Consider the following 27,287-nt stretch of genomic DNA (forward strand, 5'->3'; position numbering starts at 1 on the left):
CTAAGTGGCACATTTGGCCTACTTATCATCCTTAGCCTTAGTGTAAGTATGTCAGTTTGTGCCTTATGCATCGGTTTTAGCTCTAATTAGTGTAATCTCATTAATGTGTAGCTTTTCAGTTTCATGTCAACCAGTGTAATGCTTTCACTCAAATCTTGATAAGAAACAAAATGACCACACTCTTCTGTGTCTCCACACACCACACGAATAGAGGATAGGAGCTAAACACAAAGCCACAGTCAGATGTACAGAATGTAAATAATGTTTATGTACATACACACGTTTGTGTAAGGCATGCAGTACATTGCCGACAGGGTTCAGCATTTCTACTACATCTCAGCATTTATACTATGTGTCAATTTGAATATGTGTCTGTAGCTGTGCAAAGCCACCTCCTTCAGTGAAATCCCCTGTGCATTTCACAGCAAAGTAACAATTTTCCTGCCTGTCAGAAGCTCAGTTGATATCTGGAACACAACTGAGACCGGAGACAGGTGTGTTTTTATGCCTCGTGGGAGAAACGTATTGCACCAATGATGCACTAGCTTTACCTGTCAGGATATGCGCTTAAAGAATGATGATTTTTCATTACCTCTTCCATGACATGTAATTATTCATAAATAATGAAACAATAACATGTTTTGTGTATGGCTCTTCTTAGGCACTTTATTCTATTGCAGAAAAATGCATTTGTTCATACTGTATTACTATGACTGTCAGTGAAAGCTGCCAGTTCTCTCCCTAACAGTCACAATTTAATTTATGGCAATTATGCTAATATATCAGACTTTATGCAGGAAGGATTAATTGAGGCAAAAATGTTACATATGGTATTTAAGCAACACTATACATTGCAATATAAAAATATGAAACCTCACACAGAAACAACAGCATGACACAGCAGATTATTTCCAATAATGTTCAGCAGTGACAAACACACCGTCTGGGTTCCCTGTCACACATAATGTTACTGTGATGATACAGGGTGAGGGTGCTCGTGAATAATAGAGAAAGTGAGAATGAGAGAGAGAGAGACTTGGGTGTGTGAAATGAATGAGGGTGTTATTTTTAGACAAATGTTCATCATGGCCTCTCTCTCTCTCTCTCTCTCTCTCTCTCTCTCTCTTTGGCTGGCCTCATAGCTACTCTCTCTCGTGCTCTCACGAACGCTTAGTGTGGGATGAAGAAGTAGGAAGTGAAAAGCAGATTTACAACCCAAGAAGATGGACACATAAGAAAGAAAAGCAAAACAATAGTGACAGCATTGGGCAGGAATTGTTGCTGGATGAACTGCCTCTTTGTCATTGCAGGAAAATGTCCATCACAACAAGTCATTAAGTCTCATGTCGAGTCCTTTTCAAGTCATCCTGATGGGATGAGAGATACAGTGAGTCAACTTGTTTCAGGGAAACTGCAGGAATAGTGCAAAAGTATTTTGGCAAACAGTCAAGATAAGGTGATTCAATCCAGTAAGAATGACATTCAGTTCTCTCTTCTGCAGTGATTCACACTACAAATATATTTAATTTAAACTGCTTGATTGAATAATAACTGTAAAATGTGCAAATATTACACAGATTTACTATTTGAGGATTTTCTAGAGATAAAGAAATGTATGTTTTCTCAGTGCACAATAAGATACCTTCTCAGACAAACATCACCCTCTTTGTTTTACTTTAGACAAAACAGAATCAGTAATCTTGTCTGGCACATGGGAGCCTCCATAATGCAGACATCTGTCACTTAAATGCAAGCAAATGATTGAATAGTCCTGGGGCAGAGAGAAAGGATAGGTGGGGGAAGTGATGAATGTGTGTGTGTATGTGTGTGTGTGTCTCTGTGAAAGGGAGTGCAAGACCCCAAACATCTGTTATCCTATTCAGAGAAAATGGATCGTCATTCTTGCCCAAAGCAGACTGATTGGCCCTACAACATCTTGTCTGGCAATTAAAGTGTGATTACAATAGAGAGCAGTCTTGTTTCTGAGCAGATCAAGATACAGTGTTGTAAAAGCCTGTTGTGACAGAAGCAAATGGATTGCACAGAGGTAGGGGCCTGAGAGCTGTGGTTACTGAAGCCTTGACAGAAGCTAAAGTCCCTGCCATAAAACTTTCAGAGCAGAGCAAATCCTCACTTTCAATCCAAGTCAATCCTTGGCACTTCCTGCAAATGTACTTGTTATTTTACTCACACAGGGATGATGTGTACGACATCAGCCCACCTTCTTTGTAGTGTATCCTCTGAACCACTTCAGATGTGTATGTACTTATTCTTAACAGGTAATAACAGAACTACTAAGGGCCAAGAATTTAAAAAATCGAAATGACTGGTCAGATGAGTCTGGCCCTGTGCAATATAATTCAACTAAAGTGAAAATGCCTTGACTTCATGAGGAGCTCAGGAGAATCTGTGTTTCCAAACAGAGTAAATGATCCTTATTAACTAGTTCCAGTGGAAACACACACATGAACCTGTTTTCAAACCAAATCCTCTCTAATTTCACATTTCCATTCCCTGACAACACAGATTCAAACAAATTCTGGGAGAAATTAGTTGGCGGGCAGAACTCCAAATGAAATGTATTTATCCCCTGACAGCATTAAGTACTGTAAGGCCTATTCTCCCCTCTCCAAACACTAAATAGTTTGGCAAATGCTTTTTTGGGCATCTGTGGAGGAATTCTGTGCTCCAGCTCCAGCTACAGTTTGGGGTTTTGTGAGAGAAAGAAAGATGAGACATGGGAGAGAAAGGGCGGCGGCCAAGAAACAATAACAGTAGACCAACCTTTTGAATGTTTTGAGACGCAGCCATGCAACTTTAATATAAGTACCTCCATGAGAGAAACTGCATATTTCACTGAAATCTAAGCCACATCTGATCATTGAACCAATGTCAAATGACTGTCCAAGTATGAGCAAACAACATGACATATTTCAACCTGCATGCCTGGTGTAATTTGTCAAACGTCTGAATATCCTTCTATTGTGTATTAAAGACAAGCAGGAAAACAGACCATAGGAACATGCATTATTGTAAATTTTAAATGGTGACTAAAGGATACTGTGTAAAAAGAAGGCAACTATTGTTCCTGTGTGTGCCATAAATCTTAAATTGGCAATTATGTTGCAACTTGCTTTAGTTGAGTGAGAGCTGTTGAATAATGTCCATCACACATGGCTTCAGCCATGCTGTCTTCCTGCCATGAAGTGCAATACTGTGCTGATAGAAAGGACTGCTTATTATAAAGTTTTGGAGCAGATACATTCTCTCTAGTGGTCAGTTCAAGTCCAAATAATCAAGGTCAATTCAAATGACTGACGACAAGGTGAGTTTAAAGTAGCAATGGCTACATCCAATCACTGCTGAGAGAGAGAGAGAGAGAGAGAGAGAGAGAGAGAGAGAGAGAGAGAGAGAGAGAGAGAGAGAGAGAGCATCCTGTCTTCTTCCAATGAGAGCAGCCTGCTGCGTGGTGCTGCTTCGTTTCCGTGCAGCCCTCCCTGGCGATGATGTAATGTCATGAATATTGAAACAGGTTGCTTGGTGGTCGGGAGGCGCTAGAGTCAGCATCCCTTCTGCCTCCCCATCACCACTACCCTTCAGCATCCGACAAAACACCCAGAAAAAGGTAAGAAATTCATTCAAATTTGGAGTTTTCCATGTGATGATCCCTTTTCTTTGAGCACACGGACCTGTTTTAGATGAATGTGACAAGTGTAACCTGTATGAAGGGCAAATGAGTGACTGTGGTCCACATTATTTTCTGTACTGTCAGGCCTTGAAGGTGGGTTGATTTACTGTTGCTGCTCCTAGTTGCTTATATGTAGAGAACACTCCAGGCAATAATAGAGTCCAGACTGAGCTGTGCTTTTCCCCTTGCTTAGTCTAATTCAGTATTCTTCATTTAATCAGCACTGAGTGGGAGACTGGGTGACGGGCAGTCGATTCTTTGCTTTTCAAACCAAAGAGACAAAAGAGAAAATGCATAATCTGTGCCACCTGTGCGATGGGTAAAAGAAATGTTTTGTTCGTTGCCTCCGATACTTTTATAGCTCATCTTCCATCCATTTGAGTAGTGAGTCATCGGGCTTGTTGGAAATGAGCAGTTAGAGATGATGGCTGACAGGAAGCGGCTCTCTCCGTGTACTCTTACAAGCCTGGATGTGGTTCATCTAAGTATCAGGAGGCTGGATCATCCTTTGTCTCTGCTGGGTAGGTCGAAGATCACATCAGAGACCACTCAGAACCTGCTTTCTGTCAGCGAACAAGCAGCGCGGTTTAATTGGCTGGCTGCTGCTTCAGGTTTAACAGCCAATGACACTGCCTTCTCTTTGCTCTCCTTCTCCTCCGTTGCCCTTTGGGCAGCGCACATGACACAAATGTGGATTGTCTAATTGCCCGAGCTGCAGCTGATCTCACACACATCTCATCAAACAGGGGCCTGAATGGCCAACTGCATAATCACTGGTGGTCACGTACTTGTCTCTGGGCGCTTTCCACTGACAGTAGCGTAATTAGCCTTATGTAAAAAGCCCCATATAAAATGCATGGTGCCTCCAGCTTGTTCCCATTCTCCTTTCAGTGTAGTCCAATTAACAAACTTGGACTGTTTGGTGGACCTGTAGAGGACAACCTTTTTTTTTTTTTTTTTTTTTTTTTTATCAAGTGTTATTACCTCTAGAGCCCATCCATCTTTTATAGCCTTTAGGTCTGAAAAGGCGTTTGTTTTCCAGCTACAGGGACACGCGTGAGGGGGATGGATGTTGTTCAGGATGAGCTGAGCCTCTGACACCATGATGAACCCATCCTCTGCCGACTCGCCGCGGCAGCCAGACAATAGCAGCCGAAAGCAGCAGCGGTCGTCGTCTCCGGCTGGGCTCAAAGACAGTGGATCTAAAGCTACACAGAAGGGCAGCAACTCGTCAAAGCTCATCACATCAAAGCAGGGAGGAGGAGGTGGAGGAGGAGGAGGGGGAGGGAGAAGCAGCCGAGGTCATTCTCCCGTTTCCACAGGCAGGGAGCGGCAGGCCGGAGGCGCTCCTGCCACCAGAGGCGCGGCTGCTGTCCAGGCTGCTGGTGCTGAAAGCCCGACACTGAGCAGGCCCGCGGCGGCGGCGGCAGACCGAGGCGGCATCCAGACACCGGAAGACTCCCCCCGCCTTGCCGTTGATGCCTCCTCGCCCTCCAGGACAGACACGAACCGCGTCGTCTCCGACCAGCCCTGCGCATCCAAATCCCCCAAACTGAGGAGCAAAAATCCGAGAGGAGGGGAGGCCGTCGCGGCGACAAGCGGAAACAAGAAGAGCTCTAAAGGCACAGTAGGCTGCGGACCCGGTTTCTGGAAGGAGGGATGTTTGCAATCCGAGCTAATACAGTTTCACTTGAATAAGAGCTTAGGGAAGAAAGGGACAAAAATGCAGACGAAATCAGCATCTCCACCGGCCTCAGAGCCGGAGCTGTCCCCCGAGCCCGACAATCCACAGCCAGCTCCACAGCCAGACCAGAGACTGCAGGAAGAGATAGAGAGGCTGGAGGATGAAAACGAGGATCTAAAGGTAAATTGGTAAAACATTACAAGTCTGGCAATTTTAATTTGCTTATAGAATTAATGTTCTATAGCGTGCGCAATAGTCGCACCTGTTGTATTTGCATACAGGCTACATAATGACTGCAGCGTATAGCTTCAGGCTTTGTTTTGAATAAGATGGTTTTAAAAGACTCTGACCAGTTTCCGTCTGTAGGTCTGGGTTGAATTTAATTATGACGCATTTTCATTTTTTCCTCTGTGTTCTGTCAGAATGAAATCGAGGAGATGCGGGCAGAGATGGATGAGATGCGGGACACCTTCTATGAGGAGGACGCCTGCCAGCTTCAGGACATGCGCAGAGAGCTGGAGAGAGCCAACAAGAACTGTCGGATCCTCCAGTACAGACTTAAGAAAGCCGAGAGGAAGAGGCTCCGGTTCGCAGAAAGTGGCCAGGTGGATGGAGAGCTGCTCAGAAGTCTGGAACAAGACCTGAAGGTGAGTCTGTGGAGGGCTGAGCGTCACTCTATTGATTTACATCAACGACTGATGACAACTTCTATCTCCTCTCTTCTATCTTGGTCTATTTCCCAGGTGGCGAAGGATGTGTCTGTGCGCCTGCACCATGAGCTGGAGAATGTGGAGGAGAAGAGAACTAAGACAGAAGAGGAGAATGAGAAGCTGAGGCAGCAGCTGATTGAAGTGGAGGTCACTAAGCAGGCCCTGCAGAATGAGCTGGAGAAAGCTAAAGAGGTGAAGAGACACAGGGTGGTGTTACATCTTTCTGTATCTGTGCGCTTGGAGAAATATGATTTGAACCACACAAAAAGATAGGTTGAAGTTATTATGAAATGTCCATTGAGCAATATACATACACAACACAGGACTTTCTTTACTGTACTATAATAATACTATTGTAGATTATTGTTAGTAAATACATACATACAGATTAAAGTGTAATATTCCCTACATACTTTATGTCCCGTTTGTTACTGGCTGACATGGCTGAGTTTGAATTACAGGCAATTTAAATAGTAGGTGCATTTGAAAACGTTAAAAGAAAATCCTCAAAAGTCATATATTAGCCTGGTCAGTGTCAGTAGAGCTGCTTCCACTGCCCAGCAGTACAGTAACATAACAAATTTATGTCTTAATATCATTTAAATATTTGTGAGGTACTCACACAAACACGGTAAAAGAATATACGAATGCAAGTTTTGTACATGTTTTTTTTTTTTTTTAACTTCCAGGCCATAAAATCACACTTTCAGGCCATAAAATCACACTTCCACTCAGAGCACCATGATCTAAATTTGAATATATTACCAGAAATGTCCTTGAGTGTGACTTTAAGCAGTCCTGTTTTTCCATTACTGAGTCTTCAGTGTTCCATAAATGTGGATGATATCACTGGCTTCAGTGAGAAAAACAGTGAGCTACTGCTGCTGGTGTAACCATTGCTTTTCCCTGCAGCTCTCACTGAAAAGAAAAGGGAGTAAGGATGGACAGAAAGCAGAGAGAAAGACTCCACAGACCCCAGTTGAGGTGAGTCAGCATTTACTTCATTAGAGTATAACAAAGAACAATGAAGATGCTTAATAATAAAGTTATTTTCCAATGCAATGCAATTTCCAAATGAAAACAACATGTAATATGCAGAACAAGGGATTGAAGAGTCATTTGTAGTGAGTAAAAGTAACATTAAGGAAAAACATGACCGTCATAACATTACAATATGTACTGAGGCACTGAAACATCTCCCAGAAATATAACAATCTAAATAAAAATCACATGAGATAAACTACATTGTGTATTTTCTTCTATTTTGGACTGTAATTAATCAGCAAACAATCAAACTCTCCTCCCTCTTCATAGGAAGAAAATGAGGATCTGAAATGTCAACTAGCCTTCATCAAGGAGGAAGCCATCTTGATGAGGAAAAAGATGGCAAAGATTGATAAGGAGAAAGACCGACTGGAGCAGGAGCTGCAGAAGTACCGCTCCTTCTATGGGGATGTGGATAGCCCTCTGCCTAAAGGTGAAGCAGGAGGACCTCCCACCACCCGTGAATCGGAGCTGAAGCTCCGCTTACGCCTGGTGGAGGAAGAGGCAAATATCCTGGGGAGGAAGATTGTGGAACTAGAGGTGGAGAACAGGGGCCTGAAGGCTGAGTTGGATGACATGAGGGAGGACAGGTACTTTGCATTCAATCATTCGATTCTTGATGATTGAAACAGTTTCACTGAATCATCAAGTTTGATGTCATAGTTGCTATGGAAAGGAAAAACAATATATTCTCACATTAGGGAGAGTAAAATCAGGGATTTGTAACAAGGAAAAAAGAAAAGGGGGGCTATAAACTAACTCTCACTGTTATCAATGCTTGTCTCCTTTCCTCACCTAGCATGGCGGCAGCAGGAGTGGATAGCTCTGGCAGTGGAGGTCAGCAGTGCAGAGAGCAGAGCGAGGCCCTGTCAGAGCTGAGGCAGCAGCTTCAGCTGGTAGAAGATGAGGCAGAACTTCTTCGCAGGAATTTAGCAGATGTGGAAGAAGAGAACAAAAAGGTAGACAGTTTACATAGCACTCAAAAAGGTCAACAGGTCCACTACATTGGTATTGGAGGATCCAAAAACAACTGTATATACAGAAAGACTGTAAATACCAATGTTACTTTAACGTCAGTGATGTAAGATGTAATTTTTATGTCTCCTCTTTCTTGTGTATCTGTTGCTATTATTGGCATCATCAGTGACTTTGAGGCCTTTTATGAAAGCTAACTGTTATCTAAGCCTCACACTTAAAAATATTGAAGTGTGTGAACTATTCAAACAATCAACACGCATGGGAATAACACTGAGTTTCATCTTTAGGTGACAAGTGAACTCAATAAACTGAAGTACAAGGCTGGATCCCATGAAGCTGGATCGAGACATGGAGGAGGTTCGCTTGTTTTTAAATTTTTAAATTTTTTTTTTGTCTTTCAATGTCATTGTTGCTGAAGATGAAACAACTGCATTGCAGAACAAGGAATATCTTCCTCTCTTCTCTTTCAGCTTAGTATATCAGATGGAAAGTGTTTTCATAAAGCCTCCATAAGCTGCACATTAAAGTCTCATTTACAGAAGTGTTCCACTTTTCATTGTTCCCTTGTTTCAACCCTAGGAGGAACTGACCCCGCTAAGGTGGAGGCCCTCCAGGAGGAGCTGAAAGCAGCACGTCTGCAGATCAATGAACTCAGCGGCAAAGTTATGCAGCTCCAGTATGAGAACCGTGTGTTGCTCTCCAACATGCAGCGCTATGACCTTGCCTCCCACCTGGGCATCCGGGGCAGCCCGCGGGACAGTGACGCGGAGAGCGACGGAGGGCGGGACGACGACACCCCCTCGGCCTCTGCTTCCTCCCCTCGTCTCTTACCGCCCCACCGCAAGCGCGAGGGCCCCATTGGAGGGGAGAGTGACTCAGATGAGGTGAGGAACATCCGCTGCCTCACCCCGACACGTTCCCTGTACTCACCTGTGGACAGCCGTTTTTTATCCAGAAGCCTGAAGGACCGGCAGCAGATGATAGACATCCGCATAGAGGCAGAGAGGCTGGGCCGGACCATCGACAGGCTCATTGCTGACACCAGCACTATCATTGCTGAGGCCCGAGTATATGTTACTAATGGAGAGCTGTTTGCCAGGCTGGATGAAGATGAAGAAGGTGGCAGGTAATAAAGACATTTAAAAAACTCACCCCACATTATTTCAAGTTATCAGTTGTACTGTTAGTGTTATGTGAAAATATTGAGAATTAGAATTAGTTAGAATTGTTCAGTCAAGTTCATCTCCATACTTATCACAGGATCAGAGAGCATGAGCTGCTGTATCGTATCAACGCCCAGATGAAAGCCTTCAGGAAGGAGTTGCAGAGCTTCATAGACCGGTTGGATGTCCCCAAGCAGGAGGACAAACAGGCAGAGGAGCCACTGTCTGTGAGTGGATGCAAAAACATGAATGGATTTAGCATGGTTTTAACAACTGTGTTGTCTTATATGCACTTATCTAACTGATGAATCTGCCCCTCCCTCCCTCTTCCCCCATTTTATCATTACGCCATCCATCAAGATGTTCCAGCCCATTATTTTGCTGATCCTCATTCTTGTTCTGTTTTCCTCACTCTCTTATGCCACCATTTTTAAATTGGTATTCCTTTTCACCCTCTTCTTTGTTCTGTAAAGCACACACTCAGTATCATATTCTGTACATTTTTGTTATTTCTTTTTTACTTTACTTTTTTTTCATTCATTTCAATACTTTTATGTTGAACACATCACATGTCACAAGGTCACTCAAGGTACAGGACATTATCATTTTCCACGTATGACCCAAGCCACCCATGTACTCAGATGCTTCAATGCTTACTGGAGAGCAAACACAGCGGAGCAACAGTGGAGTGTTAGGTGAGTTTATGCCCTTACACCGTCTGACTCTAAATAATGAGCTTTTTGCAGACAGTCTAAGTTCCAAATGTTACAGTCTCAAAAGGCCTTAACACCCATTCAGGTGTTTCCACTTTCCACTATGCCTCATTAGACATGTTTCATGACTATGTGGGTGTGTACTGACTGTGCTTGATTGACAACTGTCTCATTTTACTGTGATAGAGATTGGTGACATTATGTAATTCCCTGAATTGCTCAGTCAAATTTCAACCTGATCAGATGTCTACAATAACTGAAAACACCTGTGTGAGTAGGCAAGGCCTTTAACTAGATTTAAAAATGCTGTGGAGCAGCACTGTAAGTGCCAAGTGTCTATCGAGTTTGCCAACACATAAAAATCTTAGTTAAAAAACAGTCTTGTTTGTAGCTTGTGCACCACATTTTCCAGGTCTACACTGTAAATACTGAAGTTTGTGTTAAGACTATTAGGGCAATGCACACACAGACTATGCACACACTCATGCACCAGCATGCTGTCTGATATTGAAACAAACATTAGCCTTATGTCTCATGCAAGTTCTTCTTGGGCAGCTATACTGTCTGAGTCATGATGAAATGTCAACATTTAACACATCACCCAGATGTCTATGGGGAATATCATAGGAGCATTGGCATGTTACCCAAGTTTGGATTTTGGTCATGTGACATCCAGCAGTGTGTGAAACTGCCTTTGGGTGGGTCTGAAAAATCAAGCCAAAAAAGTGCTGATGATGGTGGATCAGTTTAACCAACGAACCTGACCACCAGGACGGAGGCGGAACCGGTCCACTTCTTTCATCCCACCGGTGGGATGTTTACGTCACATATTAGGGCCAGCTGTGGAGCAAGAGAGAGAGAGATACGAATTGGGAAAGAGAGAGAAAGGGAGGTTTTATTCCCGTTAATGAAAGCATCATTTCGGCTGTAGGCTGTCGCTCTCCAGTTGTTTTTAACTAAGCCACTGCATTCCAGTCCAGACTTCATTTCAGCTACTTTGCTGGCCGAAATATGGGCTCTCATGGCTGTTTTTAAAGGAGGACACTCGCTGCAACATTCAGGATCACATTAGAGGAAGAGGTAAGGGTCTTTTTTTCAGCTGGCACGTGCATCGTGTTTTTTTTTGTGCCCGAGCGGAACATCTGACTCAAACTGACACTAGAACAGTCAACACGTTTACTGTAAAAAACTAACTCGTGCCTTAACAGGTTATTTACTTGGTTAGCCTATGGTTACCACGTAGTATCAACAAAGCAACGTATTACTTTTGTGGCCAGTAACTTGTATTATGATCTCTCAGATAAAGATGAATAAAATCCCACCCCTCTTCGCTTCCCTCGTGATAGTCATCCCCCTCTCATGCTAAGATAGCAGATGAGAAATAGCAGAAGGCTGTGTGTACTCCTGCTACGGATGAGAGAAAAGGGAAGGTACGCGAACCTTTCTTATTGGCATGGTAAGACACCTACCGCTTATTTGGCCAGGGTAACTGACATTTAGTGTAACCATTGCTGCTCTGAGGTCGCAATAAGTGGTTTGTTGTCTCTAAAATGAGTAAGCATACAGATGTTTTTGACTATCATGTTTACCGCGGCGCGGCGCGCGCATTGATTTGTTGCCATGGACACAGCGCAAGGTGGTATCCTGCGACGTAATTAGAGCAATCCGGTGTTGATTAATGGATTTTGCTCCGCTGCCACGTCTAGACGCCATTCAGTTATTTGGCTTTAGGAAAATAAACTCATGGTTACAGGGGGTGTAAAAATACTCCGCTGCTCTTACATCAGTGCGCTCTGTTTTATTTTTGGGAACTTCTCCCATTCGCGTCGGAGCGGTTACTGGGTGTCTGTCTTTGCCAGCTCCGGATTGTCGCCTACGACGACTCTGTGCAGGGGAGAGACAGGACACACTGCGTCCTGAGATTTCGATGTAAACATGTAAAAGGAAAGCAGTGCCCGGGTGCAGCAGTGTGGAGGACACCGTAGGAGACCTTTGCCAAGAATGACGGCTTGACCTTGTCTCTTTGAAGATATGGACTGGTCCGAAGCGTGTGGTCCCGTCGCCTTTGTGAGCCCCGCGGTGACTTCTGTCCTGAGTGCTGCTGTGTGGCCGGCGGGGGATTCGGCCGGGTTCGGATAATTGGCGCTTTCATTACTGTTTAAAATATGCTGAACTGTAGCACAAATTATTTCAACTAATGCAGAAATGATATTTACAAAGAAACCTGGGCGCCAGCTTTTAATATTTTTTTTATCTAATTAAGTTGTTTTTATGATTTAATTTGATGCGCTCGGGAAATGTGGAGTGCTTTTATGAACGGCTCGGGGCTGCATGGTGGGGGCGGTACTGGCGGGGGATACGTTCCGTCTCAGGGATGGGAGTTTGTGCCGTGCTCCAGGATGGACAGAGGAGACAGGGGCAGGAGCAAAGCCCGCAGTCCGTTGAGAAGGATCTCTTCTCCGCCCACCGTCTTCAGTCAGATCTACGAGCCCCAGTTCGGTGCTTCACCGGGTGGAGGAGAAGGTGGTCCAGGGACACAGCTTGAGATTCTCAGGGGACAAATGTGGCCAGGTCCCGAACCTCAGCAGCAGCAGCAGCAGCAGCAGCAAACACAGCACTCACGACTTAGAAAGAAATTTGAGGACTTGAAAAAGCGACATGTTCAGGACAAGGAAGATTGGATGCGTGAGAAGGAATCATTGTTGAGAGAAGTGGCTGACATACAAGTAATAGGAACTATTTACTACCACTACCACTGTGAAAGCAATATATATATATATATATATATATATATATATATATATATAGAGAGAGAGAGAGAGAGAGAGATCAGAGATTGTTTCAGTTACATTGTTGAAAGTGTAAGGCTGTGTCTGCTTTCCCAAACTTCTGTTAGGGAAAGCAGACACAGTTCATCTGGCATATTTAGTTGACATGCCTGCTGCCAACTGTGTTTCCATGCAGGGAGGGGAGAACAGGAGGATTCTGCTGGATCTGAAGACAGTTTTGGAGGAAGTGCAGGCGGAGGTGAAGAGAGAGGAGGAGAAGAGGAGCGAGCTCCAGCTGCAGTACACAAGAGACAGATGTGCCTGGGAGCTGGAGAAAGCTGAGCTCAAATGCAGGATTGCACAGGTAGGTGAGGGGTGATGATGATGAAGATGTGTGGGTGGGTTTTTGGGGGCTTGGACTATATCCAAAAGCACCTGCCAGCAAATAATTAGACAGTTGCCATGTTTTAGATAGTGTGTGCAGGTGCATGCTTAGTATGAGCTCAGTCATCAAAAAACAAAGACAAATCTAAGTATTGTACCACATTGAATCTCTTTTGAATAGTTTCTACATAGCTTCGTATGTATCACATTTGTTTTTCTTATGTCTGTGCCTGTCTGACCTCCAGTTTGGTGTAAATTGGGCTTGCTACATTTGCCACCCACATGGCAGGGTGATAAGTCACCCTGGCATCCATCCAACTCAAGCCTCAGCTTAGACAAAAGATTTGCACCGAGGAGACAAACTCAGTTATCCCTGCTCAGCCAGACATAGACACTCAGCTTGGCTTTTAACAGCTTAGAAACGTTAACCTATTGTTACCATGGACAGCTACTGCTAAGTGTTTCTCAAAATGGGAAGAAAAAAAAACAGAGTTAAGTTTGCATTCTTGTGCCATGGTGTATCAGGCTGTACAGATCACTTGAAGGACTGTGCTTATTCTTCAAAGCAATGTGGCTTTTAGGGATTTAGCATTTTTTGCTATATCAGATGGTGGATTTATTTTGTTGGCTTAAGTAGAAAGGTCTAATCAGACTTCATCACTGTTTGTTGATTTAAAGAAAACTTTTGATTCTGTAAAATTTGTTCAGAGTTGGATTTCTCTGCGTACTAATTTTCTAGTTTTTCGTGATGTTGTAGCAACAGTGTTTTTATTTGCCAGTTGTACTCCATACAATCCCCATCACAGACTTTAAACTAATTGGTCACACATTCACCCATCACGTGCTTCTGTTCATCTTCTGAAGCTACTAAAAATCTAATGATTCTCTGATTGAAGTGATGCAGCATTCAGAATTCCTTTACCACATCGCACCTCATACAGACACAGACTGTAGATGGTTTAACTGCCATAATATCATTCCCTCCATGTGAATAGATGGCACAGTGTTACTCCTCAGCTCCTTTCTTTGTCCTGCTGGCTCTGTGCCTTCTCACACTGTGGTTTACAGAGAGGATTATAAAACAGAGACATTTACTATTCTACTGTTTGAAAAGGATTGGAGGCTTGATCTACAGCAGGAAGTTATACCATGATGCCACATACATACAATGATGTTTAGACTAAGATGCAAATTTCTATGTGAGGCAACTGTATTAGAGGCAGTTGAGTATCTGACAGCTCTGAGAGCATTGCCTGTCTAGAGACTCAGGGAGATCAGGATGATTTGCTTGGGAGAGAGATGTCTCAATGTCTCTTTTTTATATATATATGTTTGCAAAGTGCCCAAGTTAGTCTATGTGTGTTTACATGTGGGTGAATATACAAACTGCAGTGTACAGTTATTTTGAAAGGAACGTGCACACACACACATGCAGACACTCATATACAATTTTTGAATATATTGATTGCACAAACAAACCAAAGGAAATGACTTGGAGTGAAGCCACATTGGGTGGGGTCAGCTCCATTGTAAAAGGTTTTTTGTCCTAATGCCACATCCTGCCTTAGTTTATACCTCTGGGTACATGTTTACTAACTGTTAATCTAAGGCTACTCATAAGGTTCAAAATAAATCATGTCTAAGTTTTCTGAAATCATTCACAGCTCTGTAATCAAATGGCTAATTTACAGACTTCAAACTACCTCGTATCCCCCATGGGGCAGTTTCGAGTCCATTTGTCTATTTGTTCTAGAGAGCAGCGTTACAATTTGGCTGTCAATCGTAGATTAGATTGTAGAAGTCATAATTTTTAGAATCCATGTGATTTACTCTTTAAGGCTTGATTTTGACAGAACACAAAAATAGAAGCCTGATAAACAAACTGAATTGTCAGTTTGTTTCACTTCACTTCATTTATTTATAAATTGCTGAACAAATCAGATGTGGGTTGTGATTCAGAGGTCTGGAACCTGGAAGGCTAAAAAAATTGACAAGAATGTATGCAAATCAATGCTGGGCGGTCAGCAGAGCAAAATGGGTGTAACTTCATGTCACTTCGAAGTGAAATGTGAACAATTTCAACATGGGTGAGAAACTCCTCTGTCATTTTCCACATGTTGGTTTCACTGTACCAGTGCAGAGGAGAACCCATTTTTAGCTCAAGCAAAGTCAAAGCAGAGGGTGTTGAAGAGGTAGAGGGTAATTGTAAGGGCAGGTTGAATGCTGACACAACGCTGATGGCAATCCAGAATAGTACTGCGCTGAAAAGTAACTGTACAATTAGCATATGTACTTGAGAAGAGCTCTTAGATGCAATCAACTGATGTGTCACAGTCAGGGAGGTATACTGAACTCTTCCCTGAAGTTTTCTATAATAAACCTGTTAGTATTCAGCTGTTATTCCTTTTTTCTTCATTATTGCACTTTGAAAAGACTTTGATCACACTAGCACACAGTCAGAGAGAGAGACAGAATACTGTAGAGGATTATCCAAGCAGCCAAGTGTTTACAAACCTCAGTGAATGGTGGTGAATGTTTAAAGAAGTGGTGGCCACTCAGGGACCTGGGTCCACTAAGGTGGAATCTTGAGGTAATTTTAAGTGAAACTGATTTGAAATAGTATTTGAAGTCATCATAATCTGTTCTTAACCAGTAGAGTCTGTTTAAACTCACGGACTAAACTACTACATAACTTACACCTGAAATTTCATGTATAATATTTCCATGTCTTGCATTTTTTTGTTAGTTTATTTGCCTTTGTTGATTGTTTGGTCATTACTAGTCCTTAATACCAGTAATACCAGAGAGTCAATTAAACATCAACATAGCTGCAGTTTGTCAACAGTTGCTTGCTTTATTCTTGAGATTTTAATTATACACCTTCCTCCACAGTGGGCTATGGCTGTGAATGTAACTACTGTATGTTGTTTCCACATCCTTTTTGGGCACGTCTACCACCAAATACCAAGCAAGCATCCAAGGTCCCAGGCAGAGGTCTTAGTCCGGATATTTCCAGGCATATTTCTCCGCATGCCACTGATTTATGAAAGCTGCTGGCAGCTTGGAGATATCTCACTCTGTCTTAGCAGCCAAGTCCCCCTCCTCCTTTTACCTCATCTCTCCACCTCCCCTAGGAATGTGACATTGTACAAGGCTGTGTGTCCGCTATTTATAGTGGGTCACCGTGGTGACACAGTTACCTTTATATACTCTGTGCCATACGGTGACAAAAGTAGCTGGAGTTGGCTTCCAGAGGCCGATTTTAAGTTGTGTCAGTCTGCATGAGTGTGTTTTCCCTGAGCTGGCAGTGATGCTAGTAACCTGTATTCCTGTTTGCATATTCAGTTCCTCCAGAACTTCCTTTAAGAGGATTGTTTGCCTTTTCTGTTTTAATTAATGAAAAACAGTCTTTAGCTCTTTTATTTTGACTCCAGCCTTCTTGTTTTTGCACTTTCACTATTTGTTTATGTTTTGATGTTTAAATAGACTGTGGACAGCACCCATCATCATCCATCTGTAATTGTGGAGAACTTTGAGAAAAGCCACAGGCAGACAAAAAGGGTTGACTTGTTTTTCTACACCATAATTTCTTGACCCCAGGCCACAAGCAGAAATAGCACCATGACCGAGGCTTGTAAGAGGGCTTTGGTCGATGTCTGTGACTGAACACTGAAATAACACACTCAGACATGCTTGTATGCATTCTCTCCCTCTTTCTAACACACACTGCATGCACACATGCACACACACACACTGAGGCACAAATGCACATGCACAGGCGTTGTCTTGGGCTCTTTCCAGTTGCAAAGCCAAATTTTTTTTCTCAGTTTTTACTAGCAACAAAAATGCACATATTTACCACAGAATGCACAGATCTGTGTACTAAAACACAGCCTTACTCCTAGCACCATTAGCTTATCTAGAAGTCACTTCAATCTTTGATGTTATCAAATTCAGTCAGTTTCTAAGCTCTTTTTTTTCAGTGAATCCAAATCAGAGAATCATTTCTTTTTATTCTAAACAAAGTGATTACATATTTTTGGCTTAAGGTTTTGGCCCTAACACAGTGAAATTCCCAGGGGGAATGCCCAGGGTATTTCACTTGAAAAGGGCATTGAATAGAGGCACTCAGTAATATTGTCAATAAAAAATAAAATTAATTGGTGTAATTAGATGTTCAGCCTTATTTATGTTGAGAGAGCCTCTTTGTATGAATCCGTGTTTCTTTAAAAACCGGTACACCAGAAGCATGTGCCTGAGGCCACATGCGTCCTCCGCAGACATATTTTGCTGTGCTTCAATCTGCTATATCCTGCACTGTATCCTGTGTTAGTTAAGTACTGTAGAAAAGAGACTTGACCTCTGAACCAATGAACTGAACAATGAATGTGTGTGAGCTCTTACAGGATATTTTAATCTTTCAGTCCTGTCTCTTTTCTCCCTCTTCCTTTCTCTGAACCCACTCACACTTGTCCCCGTGGTGCATTATTCCCCCACTTCCTCCACCTTCTCTTCCTGCCACTCCTTCATTCTCTTAATTCCACTTTTAACCATGTCTCTCACTCCTGCTTTGCTTGCCTTGTCATCTGGCTCTCATCCTCTTTTTCCCCAACTGCAATCTATCCTTTATCAACACTGACTGTTTCCTCCACTGTCTCTCCCACTCTCTCCCTTCCCTTCTCTCCCTTCCCTTCTCCCTTTTTTCTCCACCTCTCTGTTCTTTGCTCTCACTGTCTGTTTCTTTCTTTTCAGTTGGAGACTAGAGAGGTTAGTGGTTTGGTGAGCGGAGGGGTCCAGTCAGCACCAGGTCCTGGCTCTGTGGCGTCACAGAGCACTCGAGAACAACACAGTGAGACCTCAACTCTCCGCCGGGAGAGGGAAGAGCAGCGGAGGATCCTGGCAGACACGCACTCTACGGCCATGGACCTGCGCTATCGCCTGGAGCACAATGAGAGGGACTGGTTAAGGGAGAAAGCCGAGCTGCTGGAGAGGTTTGATGTGGAGAGGAGGGAGTGGGAGAGCCAGCTGAAAGATATGCAGAGGAAAATAGAGGAGGTATGATGCTCTGAGTCAGTGGTTGAATGAGGTTATATGTGCATTTTGTCAAGGTTTAATGATTCGTTTTTTCATGAAGGTTCTTTTTAAGTTCAATTTGGTATAAGTAAAGCAAACAGATGGTAGATGTCATGACTGAAGAAGAAAACCACCCAGAAGTATTGTCAATTCCAAACTTGTAAAACTTTTTGGTCCTATGCATATTAAATTGCTCATGATTCTCAGGACATTTTCTTAACATGTATATTATATATGGTCCTATGCACTAAGCTGCCGACAGTGTGTTACATTTCCCTCCTACACATCCTGTTTGCCATCAACACTGTCAAAACAATATCCCCGTTCAGTGCAGCTGCAGAGTACGACGAAAGGAAGGAGTGGAAGGGGGAGGGCAAGGGGTGTGTTATGTCTCTGACCTCTGGGTACTGAGACAGACATAGTGATTAAGACCGTCTATGACCTGGAGTGGTGTTGAAAGGGAAGCTGGCCTGCAACAGAAAGAGATTTATGAATGATGAAAATACCAAAACAAAAAAGATAACTGACAAGGTTTACAAGGTGGTGTTTAATACAAAATTATTTTATACAGTATGGAGCCCCGGTGATCATGCTCTTTGATCTGTTGATGTTTAGAAATATAACTAATTGTCTCAGTTAGAGCTAACTAAATATTATATCTCCTTTAGTTTTTAAAGTGGATTTTTACTTTACCATGGGTAGAACTGTAGTAATAGTAGTAGGGTTATATGAGAAAGGAATTTGTTATGGAAGTTTCCTATTATTTCCTGACATTTTACAGATCAAACAGCCAACCAATTAATTGACCAAGCATTTAGTAGGTGTATTTACAGTATAATAACAATAAATGTTAGTTTCAGGCCTAATGAGAACTTTCTCAGCTAGCTTGGTTAAAATGGGGGATAAACTATAACAGGACAGACAGGAAAGTAATTCAGAGAAAATTAATGAGCCTAAGAGAGAGTTGCAAAGATAAAGAAAGAGACGGTTTAGCATGAGTGGTGACAAAGCGTAAGTCTACCAGTGGATTAAAATCTGACATGCCCAGAAGAGCAGATTAGTGTTTTTAATGAGAGAAGCCATACACAAGTAGTTGGACAGAGTGCGAAAGCACTGAAACAATTTGCTATAAAAAGAACATGTGGCTCTAATTTGCCCCTTTGAGACCAGAAAATGAGAGAGGAAAACAGCAGAGGAGTAAAGCAGGCTAAAAGGCAGAGGTCCCATCTAGACATTGCGTGATGGGAAGAGCCCAGTCAACATGAAATAGTTACTATTTTGAGTCTCCATGGTAGGAGGCCAGAGGTTATCCAAATTTATGTGAAAGAATTCTTTGCATGTTTTTTTAATCCTCTGTGTCTAAATATGTTCAAAAGATTTGTTGCTAAGCTTTCTTGCCTGACTTCTCATCATCCCATATTAGTTGGTTATTGTGCAAGTGTAGTAGATGCAGTACATTACTGTTAGTATAATCATATAAAGTTATTTACATTCTTCATATTGTCTGAGCTTTTCATGCTTGACTGATAAATTTCCTCTCATTCTAAACACCTATTGAAAGTGGAGTAATGATGGTCATAATGTCGACTCCTGCATCAAAATTTATGCCTGTTTGAACCCATTACTCTGACTTAGGTACCTTTGCGATCTCATACATACATAATAATATCATTGGATATATGTCACCATTTGAGTATAAAATCAGCTTTTGTTCAAATTTGATGCATATAACTGATTCAGATTCACGTTTAAAGGACACGTTTCATAACAAAAGGCAGTGTTTGCTTATTTCAACACAAGACTGTTGCAATACAGCAGAGAAAATGATGACCTCTATTCCATCTTCCTATTTCTAGCTGTACTGTGAAGTGAGAGCCAAGCGCGACGGGGCCGGCCTGGACAGTGGGAGGCAGGACGATGACGATGTTGTGCATAGGCTCAGCATACGTTCCACCAGCACAGGCTCCAGCCTTCTCAGTGACAACACCCGCTCAGAGCCACTCAGCAGCAGCAGCCAATCAGAACCAAACAGACAACTACTAGCACCTGGCTTTGGTCACAACAGAAACATCAGTGGCGGCGGTTGTGGTAGCAGAGAGAGTCATCAGCCCACCTGCTTCCAAGCAGACAGCATCTGTGAATTTATTGCTGATGGTCAGTTTTCTCAGAATAACCATTCACAATCTGCGCTGGTGGATGAATTGAGATCCAGAGGCACTTGGCAGAAAAACTCTGTTGATGATAGCAAGGATACAGTGGATACAGCAGAGCTGGATGTTATTTTTCATGGAGCTCCTGGATATGGAATGTCACAGAAAAATGTCTCTAAAGGGAATGAAAACAATGCCCATGTTGGTCCACAAGAAAGTCCTGTGTGGGCAGAGTTGATTTATGGTAGTGACAAGAAGAAGAACACCACTGCTCTCAATGCTGTAAGTATTTCAAACTATTTTCCTATTTTCTAAATGCACTATATTTATATACAATACAGACACATGGGTGTGGTTTTCATTGCTAGCTTTGTCTTTGCTCTGCTGTCAAATACTTGTTGTTTGATCATCAGTGTTCCAGCACTGTCTCCTGTATACCTGTCTTTGTCATTCCTTGGTTTCTTTGAATAGAGAATCCTCTTGATCTACCATTTCTTTTGCACAGTTCTTCGGCAATACACAGTATTCAGCATTCTTCTTATATCTCTGTCTACCCTTCTTTGTGTCTCAGGCTTTGAAGGAGATAGCCCGTGTAAGTGAGGAGCTCTGTAGCTACCAGGATGAGATCAGGAAGAAGAGTGGAGATAAGAGGTAAATAAATCCTCATTGCTATGTTAGCTTCCTTGCACCAACACAGAACTACGATAATCACTGCCTGTCGAATCTTGATGTGCTTACGTACATAATCTTAATGCCATGTTTGTTTCAGTGCTGTAAGTGAAGAATAAATCATATTTTAATGGTGTAACCTGGCAAAATAGTCACAAATGACATTAGTTATAAATATTAAATATTACATAGATTGATTTTGAAAATTATAATTAAGTGAATGGAGAAAATGTATGTTTGTTTAATTCCCTTCAGGAATCAATCTGAATCCCTGTGCCTAACTGAGGAGAGTGAGATGATGTTTGGTCATGATAAAACCCGACTGGAGGTAGATGAAGCTGCTTGTGACCTCAGCCAGATATACAACGATCTCCGGGCCTTGGAAAGGGAAAACTGGATCACCTTGTCTCCAGATAACACCTGGAGGGCCAAAAGAGCTCAGAGTGAATCCTGGAGAGCAAGTGCCGCTGATCCAGACAGCTACAGAGACACACAGACAAGTCCTGGAATACTCTCTGAGATGGATACAGCAGCTCCACCCATCCCTCCACGCACCTCCTCCTGGAATCTGAGCACCCCTACCCATCCAGACACAGAACTCCATATCCCAGAATCCCCCATGACAACAGTGAGGAAGTGCCATAGCCCCTGTGTTCTACTGGACAGAAAATGCAGCAGCCCATCCATTGTCAGGAAGTTTGAAGCTATGCTACAAGAAAATGAAGGAAAAGTTTTCATAGATGGCGTGATAGCATCATGCTCTGTACCTACTAACTCTAATTGTAATATGGGCTGCTGCCACAACCGCTGGTCCTGCGATGCAAGCAAGTTCAGTAGCAGTAAGTTGTCTGCATATGGGACTGTACAGAAAAGCTTCTCTGAGGCCAACATACTGAGTGCTGGGAAAGACTTTCACTCCGATTACAGCCCGAGTGTTGGTAACTTAAAAAACCCTGAGCTACAAATGCCTTTGCTTGTCAAAGAATTACCTGTAGATTTGCTCTCGTCCTCTCTGGAAATATCACCTGCCAGCCCCAAACTCCAGGGCTCTAAAAGAAACATTAAACTGGAACAAAAAACAGCTGAGTTTAACAGAACTTTGTTTCAAGCTGAGATGGGCCGTGGTGTAGAGGAACAAGACAGTTTTACTGTAACAGATGCCTCCTCTCTGGGCTGCCAACCAGTTCTTACAAAATCAGATGAAGTTTTATATCCCAGGGAGACTAAATTTCAGCCACATTGTACTGATATCACCACTGGTGCTATGGCTGTGCATCCTGAAGTCACATTATCTGTCTCCACTTCGGATTGCACAATTCAGAGCCCAGATGTCCAACCAAGGCAAATGAGATGCAGTCTTGAAGGTCAAGAGGTCAGAATGAAGCAAGAAATCCTCTCTGACCTTTCACCTGAACAGCCACAGGTTGGACTCAGAGAGGCCATCACAATAACCCCTCAGAGTCCTGCACACCATTCTGAGGTCAAGCACAAATTTCGAACAGCAAGCAGTCCCTCCAGGAAAACACCAAACAGAGCAGCCACAGAGGCTCTCTTTTCTGAGCCTGTCTTGCCTGCAAATAGCCAGCCAGGTCAGAATGTGGAGGGTTCCAGCTCTAAGAATGAGAATCCACATGGAGCAAAGCCTCAGCCAGCCAGAGTGGGAGTCTCACTCCAGCCATCGCCTGCAGAGAGCAAACAAAGACAGATGACACAGCCAGGGCACCAGGCACAGCCAAAGCATGTGTCTACACCTCCCTCCCAGTCTGACTCCTCCAGACATGGGCCTCGAATGATGAATGACCATCCTTGGAAGCCCCTCACTCTGGCTGCATACCCACGGCCTGAGGGATCCAGGTCCAACTACGGGGCAGTGGAGAGGATTCTGAAGAATTATGAGAGTGCAGCTCGGGCTCAACAAAGCCAGAACCAACAGAGCGAAACGGCTTCAAGTCCTAACCTTAGTGTTAGGCAGGAGGAGACGGTCACAGATCTGGACATGCTGGACATGGACCCTCTGCCCTTACCACCTACTCTGAGACACACTCAGATTTCACACACCTCACAGATACACACTACACATGCACAGCTCAGCAGCCACACTGCCATGGGTGTGAAAGAGATGCAGCTTACAGTGCAGGTGGGTAGAGTCTGATATATCCATACTTTAATATATAAGTACAACATTACCTCTCAGCATGTGTGCTATTCAGTATACAGATGTTAACATTTAGAGGCATTCTCCTGAAATGAAATCTGTCAGTCTGCATTTTGTTTTGACTAAAATATTATTATATTATTAACTGTATTTCCAAGGCCAATTACCCCAGTGGACCTGGACGAACTTGCACATTTCATTCTGTTCCATTCCACTCTGAAACACTAAGCAATTGCCCTTGACTGAGGACAGCTCCAGTGGGGATGTTGTTTATTTCTGGTATGTGCTAAGAGACAGAAGCAGGCCAAAGCCTCCATTATAATCTGGGCATCTGGGCCATTCCATTGCTTAAAGGCTCCTAACAAAAGGAACTGGTGGTGTGGCATATAAAGTTTAAACTTGGCAGGAGGTCCATCACCCTCACCAACTTGTCTTTTATCTTTCAGTCTTTCCATGGGGCCTCATAGTGGAAGTGTTTTTCTGGCCTTTGTGTTGTAATTACAGAAGTATCTGCAAGAAGCCAGCTGACTAAATGCCCTTGGCAGACCACGGAAATGAGAAAGCCGAAGTGATTACACTGCTTTAAAGTCATGCAAATGTTAAAGAAATTGTGGGAGTGATTATCAAGCCAATTTTATTTGACCTCATGAAAAGAATGTAATTAGAGGCACCACTTTAGTTTAGCCTCAACCAGGGAGCACTGTCCAAAATAAAATTTGATGGTTCTGAAGTGCTGGTAAGTGGCAGCAGAACTGTAGCACGTGTAAGGTATTTCAGTTTAGATGCCTTCCTCTAGACCAAAAGGAATGGGTTCTACTTGTGTGACCTTTTCACATGAGTGTGCTGAATTTATTAGTGTTCCTGTTTGAAATGTTCCTGTTGTTTTCCCTAGGGTCAAGAAGACTACAGATGGAACATGTGACAAAATGTAAAGTATCTGTGTGTGTGAATTTGATTGTTGACAGGACGGTGTGATAATCCTAAATGTTAATTCATTTGTTTCTCCACAGGAAAATGAAGAGTCTTCTGTCTCCTCTTCCTCTTCCTCTGTCCAGAAGAACTTCTCGAGACCTGCCCGCCCAGCCAACCGACGCCTCCCCTCCCGATGGGCCAGCCGCTCCCCCAGTTCTTCCTCCTCCACCTCTTCGTCTCCCTCCACCACCCCTGTCATGCCTCCATCTTTCCCTCTCCAGAAACACACTTCCTCCTTTACCTACTCGCACGCCTTTCACATAGAGACTGTCATCATTTGATCTCCACTTCACTGTGTGTTTTAACAAACCAGAAGCCTTCAGTAATTACCCCTGAACTTTCCCTTTCTCTTATCACATCACTGTTGTACATAGCAAACCCAGACTGCTTCTCCATGCCTACAGACTCAGAAGTGCTTTAGCTGTGAGTTCACCAACTCACCTTTAGAATGTATATGGCATCCAGTGGAGCCTAACAGGCCGAGGACGACAAGTAAAGGATCTGAAGCAGCTTGAGTTATTAAGCAGTGTGCTCCTGATTAACCTGTCAGGCATCAAGCATAGCCTCAGAGGACAGTCAGAACATCACTTTCCAAAGGAACAGTCACATCCAGTGCATCATTCATTCATGCCAACCATCTGAATGGATATCCTATGCTCAGGTCTGGATTCTAGCCTTGACTAGTGTAGCCTTGCAGATTTACCAACAACAGACCGGTCACTACTCCTTCTGTTCTCTATAAAGTATTTACACCTTTAAAAGTGATGCTAGCTCATATTCAAACAATCTACAAACTTTCACCCAATGAAATCCAGAATGATGTATTTAATATGTACTGTATTTTGTATTTTGTGTGCGACATGTTTTGTGTGCTTTTTGCACAAGATATGATGTTACATACACAATATGCAGCATCATGCTGGCTTCAGAGATAAAGGCAGTGGAGAAGATTTCCCCCGGCACCACTCTCACAGTGAGCTGAACAAAGCAGTGTTGGTTTTCTGCCTTCTTGAATATTACTTACAGTACATGCCTGGACTGTACCTTGCCTGTGACTAAAACATTTTGCTTTATGCTCATGACTGGCTTTACATTTTTCATGATTAAGCAAAAACAACATTTACTTGATATCAACAGATAGATTAAAATGTGATTTCCTTTTTTATAACTTTGTACCAAAGGCTGGTTTCTTTATATGCATTTTCCTGATTTAAAAATTAAATTCATTGTTTGTAATGGCATTTATGTTGGCTGTCCACCCATCATTGCTGATGTTTTCCAATCAAAATGTATGTTAAATATCATTCATGAGAGCCCGCTTTTGTGCATAACAATAAGTAACAATGCTTATAAAAATGAATGAAAAGCATTTTTTCTACTTTTACTAATTCTGAATGGTTACATATCAGGACACTCAGCTGAGTAGTATAGGTTTTTTGGGTCAAAATGTTGAATCATATCATGATGAAGGTGATGCCTTTGCTGTTCTTTTTGTGTAATAAACATAAGAACTTAACCATTTCTCTTATCATTTCACATCACATACTGAAGTATTTACATTTGTATTATACTCATGGAACATTATGGTTTTGTTGCTGTGTAGCTTTGACTTGGTTGTCAAATAATTACACTTCTAAAAATTGTTTCTTGGCAGCTGTGAATATTGTTATAAAATAGTATTTCAAAAGTTGTGTATACCTGTAGAAAAAACGTTTTAGGTTTTGTTTAATCTTTATATTGTATTTTTTTTATTTCCAGGAAGCTCCAATAATTCACTTCACAAACTACAAACTAAGCTGACCTTGCCACTGTGTGGTTTCTGTGCTCCTGTGCAGGCCTCTTCAATCCCTAGCCTGCAGAAGGAGCAATAATGTAATAAGTTCTGAACATCAATCAGACATTGCACATAAATATTTCTGTGACTGCATAAAGAGGAGTCCTAGGCGAATGCTCAAGTCACAAAGATGAAGCACCAGAACTAAACGACTGTCTGGCTCCTTCAATCTTGCTGGCTGACATCTTAGGTGACACTGTGATCTCTTCCTTTGAGCGATGACTGCAGGGCTACGTGACAGCAGCAGAGGAGCCGTCCATCTCTATGATAGTGTGAGTGTGTGTCTTTGTGTTTTTCTTCATTTGTGCACAGTATGTATAAATTCCTCCATAAATGTTTATCTAAATGTTGTTTTATCTAAATGTGTGATTTTGTTAGATGCTGTAATGAGCATCACTTTACCTCTTCATGTCTTTGTTTGCCTGTCCAACAATATGAAAAAAAATATTTTTTAACTTTATGGCACTGTCTGGTAAATGAAGCTGTTTTGCACTCACACTGATTTGTCCATTCACTTATATAAACATACAAAGGGACACACGCCCATACTCACGCAACCACACACCCTGTGAGGGACAGACACCTAACCCCTCACCCTGAAACCTGGCACTGCAGGCTGACTGAAATAACAGGTGCGACAATGTTATGGTGCCAGAAATCCTACCCCAGAGCTGATATAAATATAAATATTGTCATCCTCTCCTGATGCCCTAGGCCTGGTGCTGTGCTGGCTGTCTCACCCTGTTTTCCTGTGTCAAGATTGGGCAGGAGTGTAGATTCCCAGACCTGGCCTGTGCTCAAGTCAGGAGGTTTCCAGATGCTGAAACCGTTATATAACCGGTACTAACTGATTTCATTCCAGTGCTGCTTAAAACACAATAACACTGGAAAGAATTTATGGAACAATCTGTATTTTATCCGGCAAGCACATAGTGGCAGCAGTGACTTCAAATAATTGTCATCTAGTGTAGACACAGCAGCTACTTCAAACAGCCTATTGATTAGTTTGCCAATAGTTATTGGCAAAACAATCATGTTGTTAGGTCTATTTCATTATTTATGACGTTAATAACAGTAACAGTCAGGATGATTATATTAAAAGAAAAAAGATTTGAGAACATTTTTCCAGAAAAAAATAATATCACCTGTCTTCACATACTCGTTACAGTAAATATATAATGTGCATTAAAAGTTTTATCTTTCCCTGTAAATCTGATATTTTTTGGTTACATGTGATTGATAAGAGTGCTATATACAGCTTTTTTCATTGATGCTCCAAGAAAATTCCACATCCACACAGAC

General features: G+C 42.5%; 1 protein-coding gene across 5 annotated transcripts; it reads left to right on the forward strand.

Annotated features, from left to right (window-relative positions):
• The first annotated feature begins 314 nt into the window (after positions 1 to 314).
• On the forward strand, positions 315 to 25,667 carry LOC108888539 (protein SOGA3). Of its 5 annotated transcripts, XM_018684601.2 has the most exons (12): positions 315 to 3,625; positions 4,731 to 5,552; positions 5,795 to 6,019; positions 6,116 to 6,274; positions 6,995 to 7,066; positions 7,397 to 7,716; positions 7,926 to 8,085; positions 8,392 to 8,461; positions 8,684 to 9,230; positions 9,365 to 9,494; positions 9,628 to 9,962; positions 12,945 to 13,037. In XM_018684601.2, exons 2-11 carry the CDS (start codon positions 4,791 to 4,793, stop codon positions 9,736 to 9,738), a joined length of 2,556 nt encoding a protein of 851 aa, XP_018540117.1. In that variant the 5' UTR covers positions 315 to 3,625; positions 4,731 to 4,790; the 3' UTR covers positions 9,739 to 9,962; positions 12,945 to 13,037. The 5 variants fall into 5 exon arrangements, with proteins under 5 accessions (XP_018540117.1, XP_018540108.1, XP_018540087.1 ...); XM_018684581.2 differs by lacking the exons at positions 315 to 3,625; positions 4,731 to 5,552; positions 5,795 to 6,019; ... (6 more) ...; positions 9,365 to 9,494; positions 9,628 to 9,962 and adding exons at positions 11,489 to 12,706; positions 17,885 to 18,187; positions 20,062 to 20,637; ... (2 more) ...; positions 24,072 to 24,107; positions 24,190 to 24,331 and having other exon boundaries at positions 12,945 to 13,112; XM_018684592.2 differs by lacking the exons at positions 315 to 3,625; positions 4,731 to 5,552; positions 5,795 to 6,019; ... (6 more) ...; positions 9,365 to 9,494; positions 9,628 to 9,962 and adding exons at positions 11,124 to 11,436; positions 17,885 to 18,187; positions 20,062 to 20,637; ... (1 more) ...; positions 21,280 to 23,161; positions 24,190 to 25,667 and having other exon boundaries at positions 12,945 to 13,112.
• The last annotated feature ends 1,620 nt before the right edge of the window (positions 25,668 to 27,287 follow it).

The sequence above is a fragment of the Lates calcarifer genome, linkage group LG15 (genome assembly GCF_001640805.2).
Source record: "Lates calcarifer isolate ASB-BC8 linkage group LG15, TLL_Latcal_v3, whole genome shotgun sequence".
NCBI classification, from domain to species: domain Eukaryota; kingdom Metazoa; phylum Chordata; class Actinopteri; family Centropomidae; genus Lates; species Lates calcarifer.